This window comes from Clytia hemisphaerica, unplaced genomic scaffold (genome assembly GCF_902728285.1).
Source record: "Clytia hemisphaerica strain Z4C2 unplaced genomic scaffold, Clytia hemisphaerica genome assembly, whole genome shotgun sequence".
NCBI classification, from domain to species: domain Eukaryota; kingdom Metazoa; phylum Cnidaria; class Hydrozoa; order Leptothecata; family Clytiidae; genus Clytia; species Clytia hemisphaerica.
In genome coordinates, this window is record NW_027103875.1 from 239,213 (window position 1) to 252,248 (window position 13,036).

The following is a 13,036-nucleotide window of genomic DNA, read 5'->3' on the forward strand; positions in this document are numbered from 1 at the left end:
TATATGGCGGACAAAACGGTTGGTTAAACAATCAATTTCAAATATTTCTTAATATTTTCGGTATCATTACTACATCTAAATTAGAAATTGTATTGCCTTACAAAATAAACATTATATCATACACAGAAAAATATGTACGTCACATTTCGGATTTTCCACTCAAAAAGAATATACAGTATGAAGTATCGACATCCAGTGTCGAAAAGCACTTTTTTAGTATTCTGAAGACTTGATTTAGACATTGGGCTTTTCCAGAAAAAAACCGTGCACCCCCTGTTGAGGAGGTCCAACCTTTTGTGACCTACCCCCTTGAAATTCCAGGCAATTTTAGGGATCATACCCCTCTGGAATTCCGAATTTTTACAAATTTTCGATCATTACCCCCTTGGAATTCCGCTTATTTTCGACGGATTTTCGTCTACCCTTATGGAATTCCACTGCATTTCAAACCTTACCCCCTTGGAACGGAAATGGACCTCCTCAACAGGGGGTGCACGATTTTTTTCTAGAAAAGCCCATTCTCTACGCTGGAGAGAGCAGATAAACTCGATAATCCAAATTTATCTGGTCGCAGTAGCTATTTCTGATCGACGTTTAGAAACTCCCAGTCGAAAAGCGAGACATTATTTGCTTAAGATCCTAAAATCGTGCAAATTTTCACAAAGTAAAATATATAATTTTAAAAGAGATCCTTAAATAAGCAAAAGCCTTTGAAAAATTTACAAAAAGCATATGGCGAACAAAACGGTTAGTTAAACCAACGGATTAGAATAGGTGGATTAAGAACTCATAGAAAACACTCCTCGTTAGGTTATCAAACTTTTTTTACGAGTTTGCTAGCAATTAAAACTTGATAAGTTGTAAAAAAGTTGTAAAAAATCATTACTTTCAACATTTTCATTGGTCATTACGTATCACGTGGTACATTTTAAATAAGAAAATGCACTTTTTTAGCCCTTTCTATCCAATGCAGAAATTAGCCAAATAATTTGAAATTTATTTTCCTAATTCTAAATACAGTCTTCTTTCACCAGTATGCAACCCATTCGTGACCCATCGATAGTTTCTTAGTTATAGACCATACGTTAATTTTCACTTATCTGAAGATTGCCATTGACAAAAGATTAAAAATTTACATTAAAACTGGTCTAGCGTTTGTTGATGCTAAAACTTAAGTGCAGGATTTAAAATATTTGCAAAATCATCAAAATTGATCGAATCATAGGACAAATTCGTTTTCGAAACTGTATAAATTGGAAAATTGTTCTTATAAAAACAATGAAAAAACTAAACGAGGAGTGCGCAGAGTCATTTACAGATTTTTCTTGTAACAATGAGAAGACAATGGATCTCTCATGGGAGCAACGAGAGAAGTTAATCCACCTATTCTAATCCGTTGGTTAAACAATCAATTTCAAATATTTCTTAATATTTTTGGTATCATTACTAAAACTGAATTAGAAATTGTATTGCCTTACAAAATAATAACATTATATCATACACAGAAAAATATGTACGGCACATTTCGGATATAAAGTATAAAGTATCGACATCCAGTGTCGAAAAGCGGAGCAGAAAAAGACAAACATCTACGCATAAGTAATCCTATTCTTGATATGCGTAAGTCAAGATGACGTCATATTTTTTAACAGAAGCACTCGAAAAAACCGGATTTTGACCTTCGTGTTTCTATTTTTAGTAACAGAGAGGGGTCAAATCCCGGAGTTTTTCGGGTGTTTCCGCTAGAAAAAAGACTTACGCATATCACGAATTCAAATCATAAACTGATCTTTACATAACAGTACAGCATAGAAAAATTCTGCTCCCTTAAATTGAGAAATTTGAAAACGTACAGTTGTTCTGAATTTACAGTTAGGCAGAACTTAATAAGAAGAAGAATAATATTTGGGATTAAGAAGAAGACACACAAATAACTCAATAGGCTCACACACATACGTTTAATATAAAAAGTCAATCTTAGGCGAAAATAAAAAAATGTAGTGTTTCCGGAAAACGGCCGGGTGAAATAAAAAAATTTTCTGACCCGGCCGCAGACTATGGGTTCATCTATATGGTTTATCATAATGAAAAAATGAAGTTGACCTGTCAAGCTATCAAACGTCGTTTGGTTAGAAAGGGCTTACTTCATACTGTTTGTACTTAAAAGTTATTTTCAAAGTTCTATTTCAATGACCTTAACTTATCAAAAATAGCAACAAAAAAATTTTTTCCAGGTCGGCCGCATGAGAGCTTTTTTCCTTCACCCGCATTCCAGAAACACTACAATTTTTTATTCATTCATTCAGTCTTTCAGCCATTCATTGCAAGGTTATTCATTCATTTGCTTTCCCCGCCATACGTAGGATTCTCAACGCCCACTTCTTCCACATTTTTACTCTTTTGGTTTGCACCAGCGTTGAGGAAATTCTTTTTGACCAAAACAGCGCAGACTGTCAACACCAGAACTCCCACCAAAGCGATCAGAACGGTTCCACCAGAAGTCGTGAAGAAGCCCTTTGATTCGTCCGAACTTGGTTGCGAATTACCTGAGCAGAAAATAAGACGTAAAGATTGGAACATTCTGTAAAGTGGTTTCATTCAATTGGATAATAAGATTCCAAATATACAAATCAAAGCCATTAAAGGTTTTGCTTTTAAATAATCTAATCACTCTAGTTTGCTTACTCATCTGTTTTAATTCACAATATTTTTATTTTACATTGGATTGACAAGGATGTGGAGCAAGATTGGTCAGAAAGGGCAGTTATCAACATGAACGGCAAGGCAAGTATTGTCTTAATGGAAAATATTTCCCTAATGAGAAGGGTGGAAAGATTCTTGAAACGGCTAGAAAATATTTTCTGAGTCAGAAAGGTAGCATGTTTTCCTAGTCGGGAAAGATGTCTTTGAGCACTATGGGGATGGTTTCTACACCCCCTTCCCACAGACCCACTGGGAATCCAAAATATCGTCCCCGGTGGGAAATTATCCTCCAATTTTTGTCCCCATTGATAATAATCAAATAAACTAATCTTCACTGCAAAATATTATGCTATTTTTCCCATCCATACTGAATTTACTGACTTGAAACAAAAGAATTGGAATTCCCAGCCATAAAAAATATAGGAATATCAATTTTCATCGATTTTTGGTCCGTTATTTTCATCCCCACTGGATGGAAAAATCCTACCGGGTCTGTGAGAAGGGGATGTGTTTCTCTCGTGAAGAAGAAAGAAACAATAATATTCACAGTTTTCCCTATTTTTGCTTTCTGGTCTGGTATATGATTCTCGTAAGATGGCGGTCATGAAAAGTAAGCCAGAAACATTTTCCTTGGTGTAGTTTATTTAAAGATACAACGAACCACGTGACGTAAGGGTAGAGAGTGTTTAAAGAAATGTTGTCACAAAGAGATCTGTTGCAATATATTAAGAAGATAAAAACAAACAAGTGGGTTGACAGTACTATGCAAAAATTTGGAAAGCTGTGTTTAGACAGGTTTTCACAACTTTATTGCAAATCATCTATCACTCCGTATTTAAGATGAAATTTTGAGATAAAGGTGAATCTCACAATTGCGGTGGATGTAGACATGTTTAAAGTAACAATTTTGCTAGCCTTCGCGTGCTTATTCTATGGCAACACGGGGGCTCACGACTTAGCTGCCATCCAGGCTAATGCAGCTTGTGTTGGCTTTTCAGTATCGAAAGAAGCGAGAGGCCACATAATGGCGATACCGAGGACATGTAAGTACGGCAGTAAACAAACGTGCGATGATGTATGCAGTGCTGAGAAAAATTTACCCGGTGGATATAACAAAAGTAAGTAGTTGTGGAAATATTGATGTAGTGAATTTCCGTGTTTCGGTTAGTGAGTGATGACTGGCTTCTCCTTACAGACGATGCTGTATCGAGCGGTCTAGAAGTCGTCTCGTTAGAACCGTCTTACGCTGCAGTTTATACTGCCTGTCAGCTTGCGAGCCATTGAAAGGGTTAGGGAGCAAGGTCAGCGTACTCTAACCTTATCGGTGTTTTGTGGAATCGATACCTAGCACAGTTACCGTCAGGCTTCTGGAGTTTTGTCTACCAAATTATTTAATGCATACTCGTATTACATGAGTATGCCCGGGTGAAGGTACATTAACTTGTCATGTGAATCACAACATCGAGTGGGAATCGAGCCCCGACCTCCTGGAGTGGAAGGCTACACTACTGCGCGAGTTAACTAGTATCTCGCAAATAACCAACAAAAAAACTAAAAAGGAATCTTTTATATTTGCCAGTGAAAATCTTGATTATTTATCAAACAGGCTGAGCTAGTCGGGCCTGCTTTGTTTTTGTAATATTCTTTGTCAATTTCCATTTTGTTTCATTCTTAGATGCTCGATGGACCTGCTTCGAATCGTTGCACATTTACAGCAGTTTGATGTCATACCGCTATTCTACATGTAAAATGGGGCATTGTGGACCAAATTTCTGTTGTTGTTATGTTCGTAGTTGATGAAAACAATTTTAACATTTTTTGTTTATTACTACACGATAATATAAACAATATTAGCCTAACACATGGCGTTCTAAATTTAGCCATGCCTAAACACCATAATTTCTTTTCCATCGAATCCCTGTCTTCACCGAATACTGCGGCTGACTCTTCGCGGCACTTAGTGTTTCAAATTGAAGGATCGTTCGGGCCCGTTAAGAGCTATTAATTGAATTAGTTTAGCTTTTAAAGATTATCTCAACTTTTTTCCAATACCAACGAAATGATCTATGTCACAGCCCGGTTACCCCCTGTGTAAAAGTGTAGATATTTAAAATGGTGATGAGATTAAATCTTTAGTATATGAAATTCATAAAGCAGATTGGCGGTCGCCCATGCTAAGCTTTAAAGGAGCGGACCAATTGCTTTCTAATTTTATTTTGTTGAAAATTTTCTCGGACTTCAGAGCTTTGGCGTGTCGAATGAAAATTTCTGCATCTGGGTGCCAGATGAATAAAACTTCATGTCGGCAGATCACAAGCGATTTTTTAAATGAATGATATTTAATACTTAAATGATAGATGAAAGTGCGATCCGAGGGCTCTGCTTTCCAAAGGGGTAGGGTAGATCGCAATCCGTTTTTCCGTATTTCTCCACTTTCTAAGAGAGGCTTCTAAAGCGGAGGGGCACCAAACACTTTCATGAGATAAAGAAAAAAACACAACAAAGATACCTGATCTACGATCGATGATATAGATAGGTTGACTAGTCACCATTTGTTCATCTACAACTCCCACTTCTTGAACGCTAAAACCGTCCGCCTCTCTTCGCCGACGTTTACGCGCGGTCTGTCCGCACCTTAAACATTTCTCACTCAACTGTGACGGATCGATGTTACGACACACCAATACGGAACACGTGATTTTGACACCATCCGAATCTCCGAAGTACCGGAATGCGGTCATGTCCCATTTAAAGACTTGCAGGTCGGTATTTGGTGTTGTGATAGACACTGTGTCGTCATCCCCTTCACACCTACATGTTGAAAACATTATCAAAATACAGTGTGTCCCAAAAAAAGCGGACACATTTTCATAAAAGTAAAAACTTCATTTATGCCAAATTTTATGACTTATATACTTAAAATGTTTGAATCTCAAAAACCTATTCAATCATCTTGGGAATTGGGAATATCTCTTGACTGAACATAGAACTGTAATCTTATATCAATTACTCTAAGTCCAGTTTAGATAAAGAGTTTTCCTAGTATGTCAGGAGTACCTTGAAGGAAGAAATTTATCCATTTTAAGGTTACATTTTTCAGCAAACGCCAAATTAAATTCCCGCCAAATTTAGTTTTTTCGTCCATCCGCCATAGTAAATTCCCTCTAAAAAATTTTTCGGCCATCTGCCAAATTAAATTCCCGCCAAAATTTCTTCCTTTAAGGTATATCTGGTATTGTATAATAGGTTTTAAATATCGTCTCACCTGTCCTTGATGAGGTCATATCTACCAGAACCATCCAACCGTGTAGCGAAACAGTCTTGTGGCGACGCTTTGACGGTACTGGTTGTGGTGTCCACCATTTCCAGAACAAAGGAGAGTTCTTCTCCGATGGAGAGAATGTTGTTGACAGCTGTTGCTTCACCTTTCCTAAACACGTTGAAGTCGAACTCAAAGTTCGCCGTTTGATCTGAAATGATAAGAGAATTTGGAGAAAATTATTTCTAGAATTTCAAAGAAAGCGGGAAAGGAAACCATAGTTATTACAAAGAAACCCTGGTCTGGCAGTGTATTGGTTTAGCTTTATTGTCAAACTTCCCTTAGATTTGCATACTTTTTGATCACGTTACCATTTTCGATACTTGCGATTGGTTTATTTTCTAGTCACATGATCAAAAAATATGCAAACCAGATCTATTTACGTACGTCAGCTCCAACACTTAACAATAATAAGCCTTCCAGACCGGGGTGTATGATGACTATGAAGAAACATTAAAGGTGTAGTTTAAAATAGCGAGAACGGTAATGTCGATGAAAAACAATGTTGAAGTGTAGAGGGCTGGTTTCAAGAGAATATAGCTTGATTCAATACCGGTAGCTTTTACTGTAAACAGACGTGATATCTACGGAGATCTGTCGTGCTACGTGAGGGACAATTTTCTGGTAGCTTCGGTTGTAAATCATTTTTCTTTGCAATAGCCAGTCCACAAAACTTTTCAATCGAACAATTCTCATTTTTAATTACTTGATCGAGTAAAGTCAAAGAAATTCTACCACGTTTGCAATTTTTATCATCATTAAACATTAACAATTTACTCAAGCGACCAGAAGGCATTCTCACAACATGAGCTGCGTAGTTTCGTTGTTGTTGTTTGATAAAAACATTAACATCTGAGGTACCACATATAGTGTGAAGCTGGTTGTTGCTAATGACGGATCGAAAATCATTATTGACCTCATCTACATAACGAAATCCACCTCTGACCATTCTCCTCAAAAACATTCTATAGGTGACATCGAGGCGGTCGTACTGGAGAGACGTTAAGTTCCAGTTCTGACATGAATACGTTAACCGGCTCCTGACGAAACTGTTGAGGAAGAAAATACGAACACGTAGGTTGATTTGGAAGTTTTGTAGCAGGTTAGACATTTGGGCGAATTTTACAATTGCAAGTTGAATTCGTTGATTGAGTTCTGCTTCCCCTGTGTTTGGTTGAAGGTGATTAAGGACAGCACCAAGATATTTGAATTCTTTGACATTTTTGAGTTGCTCTTCACGAAGAGATATGATAGAATCGAGATATTGGTCTTGATTGATGGTCATTGTTTCGGTTTTCGAGACATTGATTGTCAAACCAAAGGCAGTGAAAGTTAAATCCAAAAGCTCTGTTGCAGCACTGATACCCTCGAGTGAAAGTAGAAAGAGGACGATGTCATCAGCATATCCACACCAAGAGAGAGTCGCTTCTCCCCAAGTTCGTATTCCACTAGCTCTCATCTCGGATCTTTCTGCACGAGAGTGTGCTTGTGGGTTAACTCGATATTTGTGTTTGAAGAACTTGATTCGGTTATCATCTTTACATTTTTCGTTAAATACTCTCATAACGAAGTCTAGATATAAATTGAACAAAAAGGGACTTTCGGGTCCCCCTTGACGCACACCGGAAGTCGTTTTGAAGGATATCATAGCATCGTCGTAGGTGAGGGTGGTATTTTCGTACAAGGTTTGAAGAATTTCGAAAGTTCGAGGGATGGATCTATCAGGGAAGCGCAGTTTTATACTTTCAAAGAGCCAGCTTCGTGGTATGTGGTCGAAAGCTGCACTTAGATCAACAAATAGAAGAAATGTAGGTTCAGACTTTTTGTTTGAAATTTGGTGAACTCGTTTGACTGTGTAGATACCGTCTGTTGTTCCACGGTCCTTTCTAAAGCCATTTTGCTCATCCGATTTATCATCATAGATTTGATATCTACAGAAATTTCTGGTACAGCTTTGTTTATAGAAAGTTCGACTTACTGACTTTGGTGGAGAGTGTTTTCCTTTCTTTGACATTGAAAGATTTTTATGGTGTAAAAGGTTGGTTTTGAGAGAATCTAGGTTAGAGGAATGTGGAAAATTTTCTGGTACAGCTTTGTTTATGGAAAGTTCGACTTACTGACTTTGGTGGAGAGTGTTTTTCTTTCTTTGACATTGATACTGAGATCTTTGGTAACGTTGCGGTTCAATAAACATTGCACTTTGTATGTATCGTTGAAATATCTATGAAGGATAGGAATAATACTTTAGTATGAAATTCATAACAGAGAGGTCTATAATTTATTGATAAGTCAAACAGGCTTAAAGTAAATTAAAGGCCTTGAAGGGATAATCAGATGGTCTGAGATATTCAGATTAAAGAAATCTATGTGGTCCTTAGTAAAACCTGAAAGAATTTTTGTGTAACAATTTTCCAAAATCGAGATATCAAAATTTGAAATTTTTGAAAATGGGTTCTTACACGGCTCTCACGTTGAAATTCTATTGTTTTCATCCTAAAAGCCAAAAAATTGTAACTTAAATATCTCGACTTTGGAAATAGTAACGCAAAAATATTTTGAGATTTTGCTCAGGACAATTGAAGGATCCTACATGCTAAATACTACAAACCATCTGATTATCCCTTTAATAATTCAACAATGATAGTCACTTGCCCAAAGTTTTTTGTCAGAAAGACTTAACATTTTGCATAAATTTGCCTAGCCTCTTTAAAAGCGACGACCTTTTCCTAATAAAATCTGGTGGTATATCTTATATTATTTTCGGCTTTCTAGCACATCGTACATTAACTTCAATATATCGAAAACTTAATACACACCTGTAAATAAGATCATGTGAAGACTTGGACCCATACTCCACAATGATGGTTTGTTCAAACGCAATATTTTCCCCTTCAACGTACGCCTGTGAAAAAATATAGTAACGGCTTGTTGAAAAAATAGAGTAACGGCTTGTTGAAAAATTACAGTAACGGCTTGTTGAGAAATTAGAGTAACGGTTTGTTGAAAAAATAGAGTAACGGCTTGTTGAAAAATAAAGTGACGGCTTGTTGAAAAATTAGAGTAACGGCTTGTTGAAAAATTAGAGTAACGGTTTGTTGAAAAATTAGAGTAACGGCTTGTTGAAAAATTAGAGTAACGGCTTGTTGAAAAACTTCAGTAATTTCACGGCTTGTTGAAAAACTTCAGTAATCTCGCGCCTTCTCGAAAGAGGGCGGAATCAAATAATTTAACGCAACTGAAAAAAACAAGCGATTTATTATATAGTGTGTCATGGATAAATTATGCAAAATCTTGTATACTTAATATTTAAATCTCAAATATCTATTCATTCGTCTTGGGAATTAAATATTTAATTTCAATCTTAGTTCACTTCATATAAAAATATGTCCGCTTTTTTCGGGACACACTGCAAGCTTGTATTATTACCGGAAAAAAATCATCATATTTCCCCTATAGATTGGACAAAAACAAAAAACACGAAGAAATATCTCTCTCCCAAGTTTGGTAATGATGATGAGTTTTATTGTGAAAGTTTCAGTTAAATTTGTTATCTTGAAGTAAGGTAAATATCTTCAACTCGGAGGGAGTAATGGTGTTATTCTAAAGTTTTTATTTTCTTCACATCAAGATAAAACAAACTCTCACCTCAATTCCGCAATCAGAATAATTTGCCCAAATCCAGACTTGTTCATCGGCGTGATTAAGGGCGTCAGTGGCGTTAATGGAGTCACATGACTCGTTCCCATTTTTCATGAACATGATGGTGTAGGGAAGGATGTTTGCTTTCAATTCGCTGTGGTTGAAGGCTGCTCTCAATCCATTGTCATTACAGTATAATTCGATCGACGCCACTGTTAGAAGAGAGGGAGAAGATATAAGAGAGTCAAGGACGTTATATCATCATAGCAGAGAGACCATTATCTTCTTAATCAAGTCCACCTTTTGGTACGCGCGCAAACATCCGTCAGAAAAAATCCTTGGCGATAAAAACTTGTAACTAAAGTCCATTCGCCATGTACTGTGTTTTACCCTCATGTGGAACGGGAATTTTATGCACGAGTAACATCCCCTTATAGAATAAACATACTTGATGCAGAAGATGTGCAGTTGACAGGGTTCGTTCCATTACTTGTGCAAGCCATATAACCACCTGCATTCACGCCTGTCAACAAAAGAAAAACATTCACATACAGTAGGAAATCATTAGATGGTTAATGGCTATTCCATAGGAAGAGGTACATTATTCCACGCTCATTTTTGACTGGAAACCGCCAGTAGGGACCTAGGAGTGCTGCGACCCATACGCCATTTGATACGACCCATAGAGGCGGTTCAATCGGGCAGAGACTCCAATCGTAGTTGACAATTTCCTGGAATGGCCCTTAAAGGATATTTATTGAGAGTTATTCATCAAAAATCAAAAGAAAAGTAGGATTTCGAATAAATCTAATTAGGCTAAAACTTATTATCAAAGTATCGATCGGCGTCAAATAAGCTTTAAGCAAAGTTCAGAATTGCAGATTTAGAACGATAAACTCGGAACACCTAACTTGTTGCTTGGAAAAATGGCCGAGTCATGCTAATCAACTTCGCTATGATACTTTCTATAGTGGACAACAGAAAATCTTTTAGAAATTCAAGCAACTGTAAAGATTTTCGGAAAATTCGTTCCATTGAGTTAGAAATTCGCCACAAAAAGTCAAATATTTTAAATCATAGAAGGTTCGAGTTATAGAAACTGCCGGGATAAACTTTTGCGAGAATTCAATTTCCCGGTTGAACTTATCCGCAAAATCTTAAAATTTCGCAGAGACTTGATTTCGCGGATGGCATTATTGGGAGACAATATTTTCACGATTTTGTGTTTTTTTTGCTTCCAAAAAATGCATCGAATAGCACTCCTTTGATGCCAATACATTTAAAAAGTAGTTTATTTGACAGTTTTGTTTAAAAAATTTTCGCGGATAAGGGCTTTCCAAATTTTAATCTAATCCGCGCGAAAATTTATCATATTAAAGTAGTTTATGAGGCATTGTTAACTGAAGGGACCGAGAAACTTGTTGGAATAAAAGAGACATTCGAGTAATAGAAGTTTTAGCTAAAGTAAGGAGGTTCTTAAAAGTGTTACCCTTGCAACAAAGCTCCATCCACACTTACCAGAGATGAAAGATACTCCACACAACGCCAAAAGGGAAACCAGGATGGCATTCCGCAAATCCATGGTGAAAGTTGAAAAGCCGCTTTTGCTGAAATGGAAAAAAAAGATTATTTCATAATCAAACAAGTTTTATGGACCTACCTGGTTATGCAGTTAACACATATATAATTGATATCTACTTGAGCGTGACCGTTAAAACAATCAGAACACAAATAGTGACGATTTATTAAAATTCGTCCTTTGTTTTCATCACTGATTGTCCCCCGTGCCAATTGGGGTGGTATTATAGGAGAAAGAGAATGTCATCTACAATTTGAGTAATTTGGTTAGGAACACCGATCTAAGCTTAAGGTTCAATTTTTGAGGTGAAAATACTTTTTGTGAAAATCTGCTTCAGCCATCTTTAACCAAGGATGGTAACCTACTTTCAAAAAAATCAGGGAAAATTAATGATCCACTTGTCTACAAAGGCCAAAAAACCCTTGTTAAGCTGTTTTTTGGCTGGAATTTGACCCCAAAATCTTTTTTCGAAAACCGGGCTCATTTGCATTCGGATCATCTTCTCAAAAATTAAGATCTCGAAAGATAAAGAGTTCAGAAGATTTGTAAGAATATCAATTGGAACGACTCAACCTTTACGAGAATTTCCTACATACCAATAGCAATCACCTCCCAAATATAAAACGTCTAATTAATTTTTGTTCGTTTATTTGAAAGTCAGTACATTAAATATCGCAAAACTTTCGGTCAAAACATTTAATGAACAGTATGTAAGGTAGAAAACAGAATCGCGAAAACAAATTGATATTTGTTCATTAAAAGTTTGACACGACAACGACACGACGAGCTTTCGTCACTTTCTCTTTATTATTCATAAATGAATCGAAGTGCAAAAGTGATGAACAAACTTTCTTGATATAGTCGAACGTGCGCAACGCACTGAGCCCTAATTCACAAGCTTCAAATTATTCGAAGTGCGAAAGTCTGGAAAGTGATGAACGAATTTCCTTAATACAAGCTCAATTTCAAAAAAAGTCTAATTTGTTTAATAAACTATCTTTCCAGACTCTCGGATTCAAAATGGCCTCTTTTTCAATGGGCAGTAAGTTAGGAATCTGATTTCGGCACCATTTTTATGAATGTTTTAAATAACAGTTTCCAAACTTAGAACGACTTATATAAAGAATAGTCAAAAATCAGTCAAATTACCTTTATAAATCTCAATGCGTTGAGTCCAAACTCCTGTACGTGCGTGTCTTACGTTGCGTGTCTTACGTTGTTTGTCCTTATTTGTTGTCAAAAATATCCTTGCCTCTCTCTTTATGTGAGAATTTTGATAATCTGTTTGACCAAAGTCTTTGGGAAGTGCGTAGGTAGTACACAGGCATGTTGTGTTTTGATCTTTCCTTCCCTTCTGCGGTATTGTTAATCTTTTTATACTGTATAAAAAAAGGTTGAAAAGGTTAAAGAATCCATACAAAATTGATACATGTATTGTATAAGGAATGATTCTATTAATAATGAACAACTTTTCTCATAAGCATAATCATGGGTTGTTTTTATTTTGACGAAATATTTCTTTGACGAAAGCATTTTTAATAGTACATTCTTACGTTACACTTTAAAAGTGAAGAATCTACACCTTTTAAATAAATTTTAATATGTTTAACTAGCTAAATTCATATGGTATTTACAATATCATACATATATTGATAAAACTTCTTTAATACATTTCTACTTGTGGAATATATATACATTTCTTACAGTCAAAACATAGAGACATATAAAAAGCTACATTCTAAAACCAATGGGGGTGGGTGGAAGTATTTTCAGAATTTATGTAATACAATAAAAAA

At 36.2% G+C, this 13,036-nt stretch overlaps 2 protein-coding genes across 3 annotated transcripts in view; one reads left to right on the plus strand and one right to left on the minus strand.

Annotated features, from left to right (window-relative positions):
- LOC136808393 (large ribosomal subunit protein mL41A-like) overlaps positions 1 to 13,036 on the plus strand; it is a 175,899-nt gene that overhangs the window by 89,764 nt on the left and 73,099 nt on the right. The window lies entirely within an intron of this gene.
- On the minus strand, positions 2,268 to 11,283 carry LOC136808384 (ZP domain-containing protein-like). The gene is made up of 8 exons (XM_067064921.1): positions 11,180 to 11,283; positions 10,110 to 10,184; positions 9,668 to 9,873; positions 8,839 to 8,924; positions 8,140 to 8,243; positions 5,969 to 6,173; positions 5,213 to 5,514; positions 2,268 to 2,546 (listed from the first exon to the last, which is right to left on the minus strand). The coding sequence occupies exons 1-8, from the start codon at positions 11,241 to 11,243 to the stop codon at positions 2,338 to 2,340; spliced, it is 1,251 nt and encodes a 416-aa protein (XP_066921022.1). The 5' UTR covers positions 11,244 to 11,283; the 3' UTR covers positions 2,268 to 2,337.